General features: G+C 40.2%; 1 protein-coding gene across 1 annotated transcript in view; it reads left to right on the plus strand.

The window, feature by feature from the left end:
• The window catches only part of LTK (leukocyte receptor tyrosine kinase), a 167,976-nt gene that overhangs the window by 59,454 nt on the left and 90,438 nt on the right, over positions 1-18,084 (plus strand). Inside the window, exons 2-4 of the mRNA XM_089523151.1 lie at positions 5,804-5,914; positions 15,521-15,673; positions 17,066-17,282. Of these exons, the coding sequence (XP_089379277.1) occupies positions 5,804-5,914; positions 15,521-15,673; positions 17,066-17,282 (481 nt within the window). The remainder of the gene's footprint in view (positions 1-5,803; positions 5,915-15,520; positions 15,674-17,065; positions 17,283-18,084) is intronic.

Here is an 18,084-nt window from a genome sequence, read left to right on the forward strand (position 1 = left end):
ATGGGAACAATTCTGAAGTAAACACATTCCACAGCCTAGGTGCAACAAGAAGGTATTAAGATATGGCAACAAGGTATTCTTTCCTCAAGAACAAGGAGTTGTTTCTCTAATCTAGTCTGTTCCACAGAAATTTCAGTAAAGAACACAGGAACATATTGCTTTTTGTTGTAATTGACCCAATCGGTCATTCTGAAGCATCTTGTTGGATAACAGCCATCAAACCTCTATCTCCTCCAGAAAGGAGACCCTCTTCAGGTTTTTGTTCATGACCCACTCTTACAGATTCACTCATCTGGGCAGAAGGCCTGCAGTGTTTAACTCTTTAAAGCTTGCCCTTTAATATCTATGCTAATTTAGGGTTGTCCCTGCTTTTCCTTATGGGCTCTTCAATAACAGTTACACACCAAGAAGGTAAAAACCTTTTGCAGATTGTGTAGCTGCTTATGATATTCCCAACTAGAGTAGGGGGGGGGGGGTTTGAGTAAACTGTGTCCTTGGTTTAGGCAGAGAGTAGATAAGGTGTTGCTTTCCAATGATTGTCTATTCCTATTAGTATATTCCCCAGAACTGTCTTCATGTTGTACAAGTTCTTTAAATGTACTGCTTAATGTGATTGTGATTAAATGAATGGGTTCTGATTAATAGATGAGTGTCATTAAAATATTTTTCCAAAACCTCATATGTTTTCTCTTGTTTTTTTTTATGCTGGGGTGAGAGAGTATGACTTGCTCAAGAGAATGATAGCAAGCAAACACCATGTTGTTGTGGAAAAGCATCTGCAATGTCTTGCACAATTAAAATTAAAGCATTGTCTATAATACTATACATGGAGGAAAACTTGGTTACTATGAGTTTTGCACTACTAGAATTAGACCCAACCCTATGTATTTAATGTGATTTCATTGCATCTCAGTAGAAAAACAGATGATCTCATTTTTACTCCTGGATTGTATTAATAGCTTGTTTATTTCTCCTTCCCCATGAGATAATTAATGAGTCTGTTAAGGAATACCCATTAGCAACATCTTTTATTTCTAATAAATGAGGCTATTAAATAAGGCCATCTAGCAGTAGCTTTTGGTATTCATCTGTCTCTCTTTCTCCCCACCCCCCTGTATTTGCTTGTTGTTATTTTTGTGATTATATAACTGGTTGTTATTTCTATTGATGGAAATGGGAAAACCTCAGGTTTTGGAGTATCTCAAGAATATGTTAAAAGACTGTAGTTTCCTGGATGCCTCCCTCCTCCACATAAATTATTATATTAAGAAATACATCAAATAGTGGCTGCTTTTTGGGAGAGGTTGTCAATGGTGGTTGATAGATCCCAGGCTGCATCCGCACTGCAGAAATAATTCACTTTGACACCAACTGTCATGGCTTAATGTTATGAAATTCTGGGAACTGTAGTTTTGTGAGACGTTTAGCCGTCTCTGTCAGAGAGCTCTGGTGCTGCAACAAACCCAGCTTCCTGAATAGGTTCAGCACCTTGAATGGCTCCTTCAAAGTTGAGAATAAAACCAAGAGTAGTTTCATCTTACTCTTGACATGGCAGCCTTTCTGATGGGGGCACTATTCATAAAAATAATTGTATAGATGTGTTTTGCTATTGCCATAATTGCAGGTGAATTAAATCATTGATTCTGAGGCTATTTGATGTGAGGGACTGGCAGTTATCTTTTTTCCAGTGTGTCAGGGACCATCACCTGCCCATTGTTTTTTGTGGTTCAGTGGGTATTGGTGCCCGTGTTTCTTCTGTAGAAACTGACCAGAGACCAGCAACAAATGGATCAGAAATAGGCATTGGTCCAGGAACAACTAGTTTCAGTAGCACTGATTTAAACCCACTTTTAGGGAGAATAATTGTGGCACTGAAGTCTTTCAGGGATAGAGCTAGGCTTGAGCACATTTTTGGAAACAAAGACCAGTAACCTTCTGTTTACCTAGCATGTATAACACCAGGAATTGCAATGATTAATTTTTCAAATATATTGCCATTTTAAGTAGAATGAGGGATGCAGTTCCTAGTGCAGTGATTGCCATCCTCTGGCCTTCCAAGTGTTTTGGACTTCAGCTTCCAGGATTCCAGAGCACTGGCCAAGATGGCTGAGGATTCTGGGAGCTGAAGTCCAAAACATCCTGAGGACCAGAGTTTGGGAAACACTGGCCTAGTCTGGGTTTCAGACAAGAGACAGGTTGGAAACACCAGAGTAATGGGGAACCAGAATGGAAATGTGTTCTTCAGAAATTCTGTCAAACAACTGCCAGCTGAATTGTGGAAGTAAATCTAGTAAATTTGAGGCACCATAGGCAAACTCTAGAATACTGGTTAACACAGTTTTACTGATATGATAGGGGAAAGTGGCATTGGAAATTCTAAAGTTACTGCAAAATTTTGTTGTTCTTTAGTGCAACCTCACTCAACCCAGCACCCTGCAAATGTGTCAGACTATGTACCATTGTTCTAACAGACACATTCCTGGAATGGTGGGAACTGTCCATCAAACAGATCTGGATGGTACTAGTTTGAGGAAGTTTGTTCAGGGAGTTAGAAGACCCAGTCTGTTGCTAGATATCCTTGTTTACACAAGTACGTGACTTCTCATGCATACATGAGGCACAACAAATGCATGAACAAAAGGACCTTCTCCAGATCTGTGGCACGCACATAGAAGATTAGGCAGCATACTTTAATACAGTGGAGAAGCAGCTATTTCAGGTTAGGCAGTTCATGTTTTATTCTTCACATAGTTTAAGCAGTTCAAGTTTTATTCTTAATACAAATATCTGACAGAAGAGAAAAAAGCTAGTTAGTATATCAACTGCCTAACACATGGACTGATGTAATACTTTGAACAGTGCTGACACAAGGCTGGGGAAAGATAGAGGGAGAGGGGTTTTGTCAAATAAGGAATGAAGAATGCTGTGGAAATGCCAAGGCAGGATTTGGTAAGCTGAAAGCTGGGAAGCTTAAGTTCTGATGAAACGGTGGCCCACTTGGGAGTAGAACAGATAGACTGAGAGCAATAAAAAGAGAAACAGAAGTAAATGGAGTAAAATATTTTTAATTATCTTGTTTCAAAGTGAGGGGAACAGAAAGGGCCTCGTTTCCTGGTGCCCCAACTTTTGCTTATAAATTCAAAATATGTGTGTGTGTGTATAAATTCCAAATATGTATAGATTTGCATATAGGACTATACTGCTTTTTTATAGTGGTCATTGTATGAGCAAAGACTTGTACAGGCAAAGAGATGAGGACTGAGTCAGGGACGTAGCCAGGATTTTAGGAAGGGGGGGGGTCCAGACTAAGTGCCACCATTATAATGGGGCTTGGGCGCGGTGGCTCAGCAGCACGCACCATTCATTTTTCTAATGGAAGGGGGGTCCGGACCCCAAGAACCCCCCCCCCCTTGGCTACGTCCCTGACTGAGTGGATGCTAAGGTATTGCTGAGGGCCTTGGGACCAATATTATTTGCTTCCAAAGAGTAAATAGAATTGAAAGCCTGCAAGCTAGCCTCTCCCATACATTCTGACTGCCCCAAAGGAAACAAGAGAGTGAAGCAAGGGATCGAGGAGGAGAGAAAAAGAAACTTTGAGGAAATTAAAGGGAAAACTTAAAATCTTTTTTTAAAAATGTCTTTGAATTCTGCTTGCCCTCCAGACCATCTTAACTAACAACAACATAAACAGCATCTTGACAAAATGTATGCCCGTGACTCTAACACTATCATCATCTTCTTCTGTATGATATTTAACATATTTGCCTGATAAAGAAACCAGTGAAGCATTGAAAGCTTGCATGATGTATGTTGTTCATTTTTTCTTGGTTCAATGAAGGTATTGCTGGGTTGTTCTTTGATTTTTTGTTTTGTTTTGTTTTGTTTTGGGAGGGGGGGATTTTGGATGTAATTGTATTTTGTATGTGTCCTTGCTGGTTGACTGTGCTTGAAGCTGACAACATTACAAAAGCCATACATCTGGGGCACAATCATATAGAAGCATCTGAACAAAAGGTATCACCTGGGTACATGCCTGGTACTTTAATCTAGATTTATCTTCAGATGCTGTCACACTCTCCACAAAGAGTCTGGATTGGTCAGTTTAAACTTTAAAGATATCCCTGTGAGCTGTTTGGCTGTAAATCAGATAGGGATTTGTTCTTACCTACAATTCCATAGGACCTCTTTTAATGGGATCTCTGGATTGCATACATATATAATACAATATACAACATCCCTAGTAATGTTCAAGCATTTTTCTGCCTTTCTTGTGAGACCAAAATTATTATTTTATCCAAGGTGCAACTAAAACACAAAACATACACTCTATATGCCATTGGTGAGCCTTTTTGTAATAAGCATTTACAAAATTTACCTCCATCTTTGCAATATCCCACTTACAGTCAGATCCAAGTCTGGAATTTCCTAGAAGGATGCCACTGGTACTACTTCACTCACACATTTCAGTTTTTGTTGTAAGTACTGCAAACTGATTGCCCAAGTAGTTTCAGCAAATCACAATGACTTCTGCTTTACCTCTGTTTCCAGAGCATGAGATAGTATGAAAACAGATGTGCTTCCTTGGCACATTCATGAGTAGAATGCATACGTGTACAAGTTACACATATAGTGAATCTGCTAGTGAGATTCTTCAGTCATCGAAACATTACATCCAAAATAAGTCTTGCTAATTGGCTGTGAATAATAATATAAATCAGTGTGTAATAAGGATGAAAAGAGTTAGTTCCTTCTCACTTCAGTCAAAAAAGGTTTTCCCAGTGGTCGGAAAACTATTAAGAAGAACAGAGATTATTTTGCACAATTTTCTCCCAGTATTTGAATGTTCTGCAATGTTAGGATGAATTATTCTGCAGAGAGAAATATGTGGGAGTTCTGCACAAGAAAATCTGTTTTTTTGTGCAGGGAATGGATTTCCTGCACAGAAGCCCTTCTTTCTGACCAGGAAACATGTTTTCTATGCAGGAAAAAGACACCCCCCCCCCCATCAAACCTACATATTTTCTCTCTAGAATAATTCCTCTGCAACACTTCAGAACATTCAAATACAAGAATACTGTGAAGGAATGTTCATTTTTTCTCATGGTGGGGGAAGAATACAATAATTATTTGTTCTTGCATGCAAAGGCAAAATAATCAAGGTTTTGCATCCTATCCTTTAGTATCTCAGCATAATGCAACTGTGATAGAGCAAGCACACGCCTGCATCACTCCAACTGCTGCTTTTGCTGCTAAAGCTGGCAAAGACATTTGTCATCACAGTAAAACACTTAGAGATGCTTTCCCTATTCTCCAAGTTGTTATGCCACTTCTATGAAATTGTAGGCATTGGTAATCCAAATAAATCTAATTGGATAGTCTTGTTATCAATGTATGGAGAAAGTGATGTGCACTTGTTTTCTAACCATTGTTTTTCTTATTGTGTGCTTTCAAGTTGTTTTTGGCGACCCTAAGGTGACCCTATCACAAGGTTTTCTGGCAAAATTTGTTCAGAGGGGGTTTGCCTTTGCCTTCCTCTATGTCTGAGAGAGTGTGGCTTGCCCAAGGTTATCCAATGGTCTTCCATGGCTGAGCAGGGGTTTGAACCCTGGTCTCCAGTCACAACCCAATGTGCAAACCACCACACTGTGCTGCATGGTTGGACCACTGTCCAATAATGTATTTTTATTTTAGATAGAATTAACTTCCAGAATTTATATCATGGGGAAAATAATCTACATATAAAAAATGAAATTTTAGATCCTTTTACATTTTACTTTTGCTCCTTTTCCTTCCTTTCTTACAGTTGCTTTTTCTACCAGATCAGATGAGAAAGCCTCTGCTTTCCTCTATGCACCTCCTAGGCTATCTCCAAGCAAGAATCGGATGATTTCTTCTGATCAGTCTTCCCATCCAGGTACAACAATTTCTGATCCCATTAGTCTGAGAAAAGCTAAGAAAGCTCTTTTTCTGTGGTATGAATACGAAGTTGCTTCTTTATTTCCATTTGGTCTTGTTTGCCAACCTTAGATCATAGACATAAATAATTTGCTCTAAAATCAGTTTCATGTACAAAAGCAAAACAAAAAAATCTCTATTTGGAAATGAAGGCAAGCTCATCTGGGGTAATGGCTAAAACTATTGACACATAACAAGGTATTTCTGTTTCATTTTCCAGCTTTCATTTGAGAGTGCAGCTTATGTACGGGGCGGTAATTGTACATATAAGTCACTTGGTGGGCTTCATAGTTATGCCTGGATTTGTATCTTAGGACCAAAACACACCAGTTTGAGACCAATTTAACTGACCTGGCCCAGTGCTAGGAATCCATGGGAATCATAATTTATTTTGGCAGCAGAGTGCTCTGACAGAGAAGGATAAATGTCTCATAGAACTAATGTTCCCAGAATTACCTAGCATTGAGCCAGGGCAGTTAAAGCAGTCTCAAACTGGATTATTTCAGAAGTGTGTTTCATCCAAATCTAATACCTCATCCTCTATATCGTCAGTCCCCAAACTATGCACTGCAAGGTCCTGGGGCACATCAACAAACTCATGGGGGCTCCACAACATATTTTAAATCCACACTTCCTGTAGACAGCTGGATCAAGGAGAGACCCTTGGAGACAGGGCTAGGAGAGGTATAAACATGGGTTGCGATGGTGGCATGGCTACAACAACTCCCATTTCCATGCTCCTGGAGTGTTTGGAGTGGTGGCAACGGCACCAGGACTTCTGCGTTTCAGCAAAAGGGAAGTGTGCTCAGGACCCTGTGCTAATGGGACATAGGAGCAGTGGTTGTGAAAAGAATCAGTGTTTAAACAACTATTCATTTTTTATTTTGTTTCCAAAAAGGGAAACTTTGACCTCAGCAAAGAGGGCTTGGCAGTAGTGATGCTAAAGTTTGATTTTGAAGTTCTCTTCCTCCTCCTTCTTGTCATCTACACTAGTCACTGCAGAAGTACAGGACAGTACAATTCCATTCCAAAAATTTCAGAGCTAACGTAGGATTAGCATCCAGACACTAGTGGTTTCAGGACACTGATCTGGGGGAATCTCTCTGTGAGATAGATTAGTGATGATAAGATGAGAGCATTTCATCCAAGGAATTTTGGGATTAACACACATTGAAATTAATATCCAGATATTAGTACACCAATTTTTGGGATCCCCGTATAATATGGACTAGTCAGGAGGAGGAGAGGAAAGGAGGGGAGGAGGAGAGAGGAAGGAGAGGGGGGTTCCATTGCACTGATCTTCTTAGAGTCTGTAAGCCACTAGGTCTCAGAGAAAGACAGGATATAAATTAGTAAAACAAAATTTTTTTTAGTAATAACAAAAACCTGTAGATTGGGCTAAACATCCAGATAGTAGAGTTTTCCATATACATGCAGTATGGATGCAGTACACTCTGCATGGAATGGACTGGCATGAAAAGGAAGAGAAGTGAGCAAGCAGAAGAGATGATGTCAGTTTGATTTTCAGCATTCTTGGTCCCACTGACATCAATAAATCCTGAAGGTCTCTGTGTCACTCTCCTCCTCATCTGGCATACAGATATTTTTCCAGAACAGCTACAGGGAGGAGAAGAGGGATGAGAACAGGAGAGATAAAGATATCTTTTGAATGTATGGAAGTCAATGGGATTTGCAAAGTTAAAATGCTGAAAATCAAGTTAATGTCATATTTCCTCCTTTTTCTCTACATTAGTCCATCTCTGCAGAAGTATCCCAGATCAACACATTGAACACCTTAGTATCTTGATATTAACCCCAATCTGTGTTAACTCTCCTCCTCCTCACCAGTGCATAGCATCCCAAATCATTACATTGAACGCTCTAGTGTCTGTATGTTTACCCCAATCTATATTAATCCTAAAACTTTTGGAATATAATTCCTCCCCATAGTCTTCTCTTCCCCAGACAGTCTAGTCCATACTACAGGGTTTGCAATTCAATTTACTGAAAACTCTTGGTGTCACATTTTGTTTTCTATTTTGTGCCACTTTAGTGTAATTATATACACATAAGAAAAACACCATGTGCCTGTATTTTTTGTTTTTGTTTTGGAAAGCTGTGCACATTCCCCTTCACACTGTCAAATTGCTGCACAGTTCAAAAGTCCATTCCTACTTGGGACTGGGAGCCACCATGAAGCCAAAATACATCATGCAAGGTTCACTGGCTACTTCATCAGCCAAAGTTGTGCCCAAAGATGGGTTTTGTTATTCCCCAAACTGGGAAGAGGGATGAACTTTTTCCCAATTTAACCCTGCCAGGTCTGTGAAACTCCTTCCTATTTCAGAAGTGTGTTGCACATTACCAGATTTTCAGCCTCATGTTTTTTGAGGTCTTCCCTGCCCAAGCTCCCCAGTGCTATTTTCTATATTTCTTAATTACATTTCCTGCTTTTCCCCCCTCTCCATGCATTTACTGTCACTCTGCTCCCTGTCTTCCTCATCCTTCAAGCACTTTGGACCTCCCTCTTCCCAAGATTGCCTTAATTCTCAACATTATTCAAGTGGACTACTTTTTGGCACTCTCATTCAAATTTTAGCAGAATCTCTTTTCCCCCAAAAGGCATTTTCAGGTGTAGAATTTATGTGTATGCATAAAGGAGCTTTTTAAAAAGTGGACATTTGAAAAGAGAAATTGAAATTGGAACAGACATGTGTATATAAACATAGGTGTGCACATCAGTAAGATGTGATGGAAAGTAGCTTCTGTTGAGGATAAATACAGTGGCAAATGTGATACTCGAGAAGAGTTATACAGCTACCAAGGTGGCCAAAAAACCCTGAATAGTAAGGGAAAAAAAGATTATGCCTATCATTAATAGGCAGTAGGAAAAGAGAGAGACTGAATTACAGGTGGATTTACTCAGTAAAGGAAGCCACAGCCCAGAGTTTTATAATATCCAACAACAGGCTCTCTAACTAGAGATCTCTAATTCATAGGGTCACCATAAATTGAAGCCAACTTGACAGCACTTCATAGCAAACCTAAAATCCTGTGAAGTGGGAGTGGATACTAAAGTCTTTTCAGCTCCAGTAATTTCTCCCACTCAGAATCAATTCCTAAATACTTACTATGTTGTTTGGGCATAATTAGTAAATGGAATGATTAGTTACTTCTTTTGGCCTAGGGGAACTATGGGGGGGGGGGGAATCCTGAAACGTGTGGCAACCATCAACTTCTGCTTTACATCTAAATAAAATGAAAAGGAGGCATAGCTGCATAAAGCTGAACAGGGTGCTATGTCCAGTGGGTCTAGTAACATTAGTTTATCCTGGAATTAGAGCATCCATGATCTATCATTTTGGGGGGTGAATCAGTTAGTTAATTATAGCCAGGAAATCTTTGAATAATTCTGGGTAATACCAAATACTAAATCTAGAAAAAATCTATACAATGAATCCCTTCTTTGATTCTATACTCTTCCTAGACAAACCTAGAATCATACAATCATACAATCATAGAGTTGGAAGAGACCACAAGGGCCATCCAGTCCAACCCTCTGCCATGCAGGAACTCCCAATCAAAGCATCCCCGTCAGATGGCCATCCAGCCTCTGTGTAAAGACCGCCAAAGAAGGAGACTCCACCACTCGCCAAGGGAGTTTTTTCCACTGTCAAACAGCCCTTACTGTCAGGAGGTCCCTCTTAATGTTGAGGTGGAATCTATTTTCCTGGAGCTTGCATCCATTGCCCTGGGTCCTAGACTCTGGAGCAGCAAAAAATAAGCTTGCTCCCTCCTCAATATGACATCCCTTCAAATATTTAAACAGGGCTATCATATAACCTCTTAACCTTCTCTTCTCCAAGCTAAACATCCCCAGCTTCCTAAATCGTTCCTCATAGGACATGGTTTCCAGACCCTTAACCATCTTAGTTGCCCTCCTTTGGACACACTCCAGTTTTTCCATATCCTTTTTGAATTGTGGTGCCCAGAACTAGACACAATATTCCAGGTGGGGCCTGACCAAAGCAGAATAGAGTGGCATTATTACTTCCCTTGATCTAGACTCTATACTTTTATTGATGAAGCCTAAAATTGCATTGGCCTTTTTAGCCACTGCATCGCACTGTTGACTTATGTTCAACTTGTGGTCTACTTGGACTCCCAGATCCCTTTCACATGTAGTTTCATTCAGCTAGGTGTCGCCCATCCTATATCTGTGCATTTCATTTTTCCTCTCTAAGTGCAGTACCTTACATTTCTCTGTATTGAATTTCATTTTGTTAGCTTTGGCCCAGCTTTCTAGTCTATTCAGGTCATTTTGAATCTTGATCCTGTCCTCTGGGGTATTTGCTATTCCTCCTAATTTGGTGTCATCTGCAAATTTGATAAGTATGCCCCCAATTCTGTCCTCCAAGTCATTGATAAAGATGTTGAACAGCACTGGGCCCAGGACAGAGCCCTGTGGGACCCCACTGGTCACTTCTCTCCAGGATGAAAAGAGCCATTGTTGGGCACCCTTTGGGTCTGGCCGGTCAACCAATTACAAATCCATGTAACAGTTGCCTTGTCTAGCCCACATTTTACAAGCTTGTTTGCAAGAATGTCATGGGGAACTTTGTCAAAGGCCTTACTGAAATCTAGATATACTATATCCGCAGCATTCCCGTCATCTAACAAGCTGGTAATTTTCCAGTCTGTCCACATATTTTCAGTATGACTGGATGTGCCGTGCAACAATGTAAAGCCAGTTTTTCAGTTCCAGGTTAAGACTTTTAAAAAATTGTCCAAGTCATTTTTAATAGTTATGTTGCCTCTGTCTGCATTATGAGGTTTTTTTTTTTAAATAGTTGTATCTGTTCCTTGTTTTTTGACAAATGTCATTGCTGTTTTATGGTAGTGTGTGTATAGTCATGGTTCACTTTATTCATACTTTGCAAAACCTCTGGAATCCATTTGGATAAAGGCTGGCATAGCAAAGTTTTAAATCTATTACATTTTCTCTCAAGTAATTGAAATTCACCCTCATAGTCCTCTGAATTTAGAGATTCAAAGCAGTGTCAGTGCTAAGCAGTACTGAATTTGTTTAATGCAGGTCTAAAGAGGTTGAAATTTATTATTATTATTATTATTGTTGTTGTTGTTCTTATTATTATTAACCTTTATTTATAAAGCACTGTAAATTTACACAGTTCCCTGTCCTCAGGCTTACAATCTAGAAATCAGTGGCTATCATCATTTGTGGCAGAAAACCGCATAAGTTAATTATGCGTTGTGTGGAAAAGTATTTGTAACAAACCTGCAAGCACAGTAGAGAAGAATGTTTTTTTTTTAAAGTGCACAACACAGAACTATAGAAGTATACTTTCCCTACCCTAGGCAGTGACATTTTGGTGTTGCCAAAATCTAATCAATCAGACAAAATGCTCACAAACTAAACCATACATGGCTTATAATATATATAATATAAAGTTTTATATTTTACAATATTTTCTCAGTTGCTACTTCTGTGTATCCTACCTGACTTTTCTCTCCTACAAAGAATCTAATGAATCATGTCATGCAGATTTAGAAAAGCACTTCTTTCCCACCCATTTACCTCCAGAAATTGTTTGTTTGAATAGAACTAGCATGCTATACATTTTCAGACTATTTTCTTTTAATCAAGAATTATTAGCATAGGTTTGTTTCTGTTTGAAGCCAGTGTCCAAATGGCAGGCATTCTTTGTATAGCATGCAATAGTAATTCATGAGAGGGCAAAGAGTTTATTTAAAGCCTGCATTTCACTGGAGCATGAAATATCATTGATTGATTGATTGACTGATTGTTAGATTGATGTGCAAATAAAAGTAGACACCAAATTCCCCAATGTTCTCCCCATTTTTACATTTGTAAAGTATTTTGCCTACGTATCACAATCTGGCTATGATTGGAAAGCTGAATAAATAATTGCTATTCAGGAGATCTTGAACAGAGAGCTATCCAGTTATAAAAAATAATTGGAACCACATATATTTTGATATGGATGAGTAGTTTTTGCCTGGGATTAGCAGCACAGAACTCTAAAGAGAATTATTCTATGGAGTCTCTGAAGATCTCTCTGTAAATCAAGGCAGCTTATACAATGTGCAGTGTAGTAAAACAGAGTCTTGAGAGTATCTTTTGAACAGGAATTTTCAAAAATGCCCTACTAAAAACAAACAGCCCTTGGCCACTATTTTGTTACGTTTTAATCAAAACATCGTTCAGCCATTTGTAGACTTTGTTCTATATGAAGCCAGTTCCATCTCCTCTGTCTGCCTCAGCAGCTGTCTAGCAATTGAAGGGGCCACTGCTGCTTGTTGGTGCTTCTTTGATTGTGAGTTCCTGCATGGCAGGGTTGGACTCAATGGTCCTTGTGGTCACTTCCAACTATATGATTCTATTGTTTTGCTTGGTTTTTGCACACATGCATAGGAAACATTCCATGTGTGGACTGTCTCTTAAAAGACTTCTTATTAAAAACAAGCAAACAAAAAAACAAAACAAAAACAAACCTATGTCTGCTGTACTCAAACACATCTTCTAAGTGTACGCCAGCTAAAATAATAAATGTGTAGGAGTAGGGGAAATAGGAACACTTGTTGTGTTATCAGTAGATATTGCCAGGTTTACATATGTTCCGTGTTAAAAGAATGAAGTAGCTGTGATGTTCCTCCTGGGTTTAGCTGGACTCCCAAAGGCAGCCAGATGGATATTTTCCAATGTCCCAATTTGATAGGGACAGTCCCAATTGATCCCCTGTCATATTTTAAAAGCATTTTTGAGCTGCTTTTAAAGTGTACCAGGTTCTCTCTCTCTCCCTCCCCCTTTGTCCTCAGCTTACTTCAGTTGCAATAAAATCTGGATGTATCCCAAATTCGAATTGAATTCTGCACCGGTAAATTGGTTTTTTAAACTGTGCAACAATCTCCACTATCTTGATAGAGCGCCTGCAGATCAGAATTTGCCTTTATACCACCAGCAACATTGTATATAATGTGTTTTTGTGTGCTTGTATCATCTCACTATACAGAACAATATATGCTCTGTGTGTGAACATTAAAACATGTATCTGCTTATCTTCAGCCTTGTTGCAGTTTCTTATCAAAAGAGGGTATTAGTTTAAAGAGTGCAGATGTTCCTGGCATGCAAAAGAGATTTTGAGGTGCCATCATGGAGAGAAGTCGACATTCAGCACCATGGACAGCCAGCTCAATGCTCAAACTTGCAAAACCAATTCTGTCCCCACTCTCCTATGAAAACCTGACCCAGAGAAGGAAGGTACATTTAGGAGTGAGTACAGTCAGGTTCTTTTGTGAACAACCTTGCTATCCTTAAAAAAAAAGGTTGCTGTCATGTGCCTTCAAGTCATTTCCAGCTTATGGTGATCCTAAGGTGGACCTCAGCGGCTTTCGATACCATAGACCATGGTATCCTTCTGGGACGCCTGGCAGAGGTGGGGATCGGGGGCACTGCGCTCCAGTGGTTCCGCTCCTACCTCTCCGGGAGATCCCAGATGGTGCAGCTGGGAGACGTGTGCTCTGACGAGAGGCCCCTTAAAACTGGGGTCCCTCAAGGGGCCATTCTGTCTCCCATGCTATTTAACATTTACATGAAACCGCTGGGAGAGATCATCCGGAGACATGGGGCGCGGGGTTATCAGTACGCTGATGACACCCAAATTATTTTCTCTATGTCTCCGACTGATGCAGTGACTGGGGATGGCGTCTCTCCTCTCGTGGCCTGTCTGGAGTCAGTAATGGGCTGGATGAGGGAAAACCGACTCAAGCTGAATCCAGAGAAAACGGAGGTACTAGTGATAGGTTCTCCTGGTCCAGGAATGGCGGTGGTTCCACCTGTCCTGAACGGGGTCACGCTCCCTGTGAAGGACTCCGTGCGCAGTCTGGGGGTGCTTCTTGACTCGTCGCTTCACCTGACAGCTCAGGTGAATGCGACGGTCAAGAGCACCTGTTATCAGCTTCGGCTGATCCGCCAGCTGCGCCCATACCTGGCCCAGAGGGACCTAGAAACTGTTGTACATGCTCTGGTAACTTCGAGACTGGATTTCTGCAACGCACTCTACATGGGGCAACCCTTATACCAAACTCGGAAACTGCAAATGGTACAGAACATGGCAGCCCAGCTGGTCACTGGTGCTCCCAGGACCAGCCATATAACACCAGTTTTAAGAGATCTTCATTGGTTGCCCATTCGTTTCCGAGCTCAATATAAGGTGTTGGTAATTACCTATAAAGCCCTAAATGGCTTGGGCCCAGGTTACCTAAAGGACCGCCTCTCCCCATACATTCCGCCCCGCACCCTCAGAACGTCTGGGCAGCAGCTACTGAAGGTGCCTGGGGCTAGATTAGCCTCCACCTCTCGGAGGACGTTTTCCACAGCTGCCCCAGCCCTTTGGAACGCGCTGCCCACAGAGCTCCGCTCGTCTACCACCCTGGCCCAATTTAGGAAGGATCTTAAAACCTTCCTATTCCAACAGGCATTCCCCGAATAGTTATCCTGTGGGCCTCCCTCCTCTTTCGTGGCCAAGAGGTTGGGCTATGGGGCTTTTATTGTTGGTTTTCCTTGTAATTTGTATTTTATTTTTGTATGTATTTTAATATGTTGTATTTTATGTTGTAAGCCACCCTGATCGAAGGAAGGGCGGCATATAAATAAAAATTTTATTATTATTTATTAACCTACTGAGGAGTTTTCTTATCAAGATTTCTTGAGAGGTGGTTTGCCATTGCCTTCCCCAAGGTCATTCAGTGGGTTTCCAAGTGCAAGTGCGGATTTGAAAGTTGGTCTCTCAGAATCTCAGTGAAAACACACTGGTCCTCAGCAGCAGCAACAGCAGCAACAGCAGCTCAACAAAATTCTTTTTGCCATTACCTATAAAACTAAATTTTTAGATCCTAGATAATCTTTTCAGAGAATGTATGGGCATTTGTACACAGTAGGCACAACTGTTCAATCATGTAAAGTGGTTTTCTCAGTTAAAGCTAACAGTCACAAGACAGTGAAGTCACTCCCTTTCCTTTGTTGCTTCCTGAAAACATCTTGGGACAAAACAGGCCTTCTGTTTTATGTTTGCATATTGCCAGGCCCATACCTAGTACTTTATTCTTAATAACAGTAATAAAAATAATCTTTCTTCCCTCTTGGGAAAAGAAAAGTGACTCATAAAGCTAAATCATCCTCAAATATAATAATAACATGACTGATTGCCCTAATGATTGATCTGTGTTTCTTATGACAGAAACTCTGTGTAATAGCAGTAACTGCAGTGCAGTAGCTCCCTTTTTTTGGTCACTTCTTGAAAATGTACTGAGAAATAACCAGAGGCAAAGCTTACCTTCTGTTTTATATTTGCCTATTACCAGACTCTCACTCAGCACTTTATTCTTTAAAAAAGTAATAAAAGTAACCTTTGTTCTCCCTTGTGAAAAGGAAAATGACTCATAAATTCACATCCTTGGTTATAATAAGTTGACTGATTGCTCTCATGCTTCCTCTTTGTTTTTGTTTTTGTTTTTGTAACAGAAACCCCATGTAACTTGGGATGGAACTGCTCCTGGGTTACTTCTACCAATGCTGCAGGAAAGCCAGACTGGTTACTGTCTTCAGTTGTCGCTCTGATGTCTCAAGAAGATCAGCAGATTATGGAGAACAGTTCATCCAACAGAGATCTAGAAGGTTCCTTTGAGCATAACAGACAGATTTGTGGTTAATTGTCTTGCCTTCTTAGACAACTGTGCCCCCCCACACACACACTTTAATTGGATTTGCTCTGTTATTCAACACAGTAGTGTTCAGCACATCCCATTAAAAATGTTATGGATTGAAACACAAATGGACTTTTTCCTATCTCATTAATCTTCCACAAATGGTGTAGACATATTACATAATTTCCAAAATGAGAACTCTCCATTCATTGCCCTGCATCATGTGCTAAATGTCATTTATATATTAAAATAATTATAAGGCACACAAAAGACATATTGTGGGTTTCTTATAAGCCTCAGTTACAGCAAATTGTCTCTTCCTTTCTTTATTGGAGTTTGGCACATTTCCCTCCACAGAAAGAAAAGAAAATCTAAAAGAGGCTGAAATTAAAGGACAATTCATGTGTTACCAGCAGCATTATAGGAAACACTTTTGTGTAGCGTTTTACCCACTATTCCAATAACCATATCCAGTAGCCATGTGGCCCTGTTCAATGGGATGGTTCCTTATGATCCAGTTATTTTCTTTCTTTCCACTAAGGCCAATGGTCTGGTGAGAAAGACTCATGTTATTGCCTTCACCTGTGTTCATGGATCCAAAATGTCAGCATAACCCAGTGCCAGCTATTACTTATGCTCACCCCTGAGGAACTCAGAGTGGAGAAGTGTTCTGTCATAGCATGCCATCTTTAGAATAGGCAAAAGAGTGCAAAGTTCTTGTGGTATTTCTCTGAGACTGGCAGCCACAGATGCTGGTGAAACGTCAAGAATAAACTCTTCTAGAACATGGCCACATAGCCCGAAAAACCCACAAAAACCTATTCTTGTGGTATCTTGGCCCACCCCAAGGCTCAGCCCAGCCCTCATCTGTGCAGATGGCATCTCATTTGGTGGTTGTGCTGAGCTTTAAAGCAAGCTGCTTGCCACAATACCAGCATGACAGGATAAACCAACCTTCAGCCAGCCTTTTTTAAATTTGTTGTGTTCGTTTATAATATTTTATTGCTGTGTCTGTCTGTCTGACTGGCTGACTGACTGACTGACTGACTGACTTGAAGTCACCTGCAGACTTATAGAGGCTCCATGAACTTCAAACAGTTTTCTTAGGCAAGGAATACTCAGAGGTGGTTTTGCCAGCTCCTTCCTATGAAATATAGCTTTCATTGGTGGTCTTCCATCCATGTACTAACCAGCTTCCAAGATCAGATAAGATCTGATGCCTTTAGGGTATTTAATCCCTTAATTGTGCTTTCTCTTTATGTTTTCTTCTTTCTTTCCTCAGACCACTAGCTTTCTGCCATTCTTCCTTTCCTCTATTTTATCCTCTCAATTGAGTATTGGTTGCTTTTATTTTCCTTTGCAGGGGACATTCTTCTTCTGAACACTAGCAAGCTCACAGGCAGGTGCATGTTCAGCCTCCACAGCCCTATCCTGCCTTGGAGCTCTAGTTCATGTCTGTTGGAGCTGGCGGTGTATTCAAAGGGCACCACTCTCAGAGGGCTCTCAGCTGAAATGCGATATGTGGACACTAATCAAAGCGTAGCCATCCGTCTGCAAGAAGGACATGAACAAGATGCCTGGTAAAGCTTGAACTAGAAAATGAGTAGACTTCTGTAACTTTCCTAAGATTCAAGCCCAAGTAAAAATTATCCTAAGAATGAGGAAGCTTCCTGAAGCGCAATGGATAATTGTGTTGGAAAAATCATATTAATTATACTGTGACTTGTCTGGCTGGAAATTTTATTACAGTTGCTTTGGCTATTTTTCATCATTGTGATGGACATGCAAATTAGGACTAAAATGACCAAATTCTCTCAAATTCAACTCATATACAGGAGCTTGTGAACAACTTTAGATCTAATATTTGTTATTTTCTTAAAGACAAAAAAAATTGAGCTCCTCAGAAATGCAAATTGCTTTTTCTCTGTTCTGTTTAGTAGTACAGAAGAAATATGCTAAATTTAAAGTCGTCCAAATGGTGGGCCTCTCCACCACCACCAATGGTTTTATCCTTGCCTCATGTACCAGATTATGTGAGGAAGGATTGAACATTTTTAATTCAGGCCTCATATAGAATTTTGCTTCTACTGAACAGCTCCACTAGTATCTCTTTTCCAGATTGGCATCCAGAAATATTTAGCTGTAATGAGTGTGCTGTAACTGGGGCCTCGATTCCTGGAGAAACTGCAATCCATAGAACCAATTGGCGACAAATTGCAAATTCTCTGGGTTATTTATTCTAACAAATGCATGGGTATATACGTATCAAGAGAAGTCTTCCAATAATCTATCTCTTTGTCAGCTAGAGATTGTGAGGGCTCGTGAGTCAAATGCTTATTGCAACCTGAGCTGGGAATGTTCATACTTAGAAAAAAAGGAATT

Source organism: Sceloporus occidentalis, unplaced genomic scaffold (genome assembly GCF_023333645.1).
Source record: "Sceloporus occidentalis isolate IW3139 unplaced genomic scaffold, rSceOcc1.0.p SCAF_4, whole genome shotgun sequence".
NCBI classification, from domain to species: Eukaryota; Metazoa; Chordata; class Lepidosauria; order Squamata; family Phrynosomatidae; genus Sceloporus; species Sceloporus occidentalis.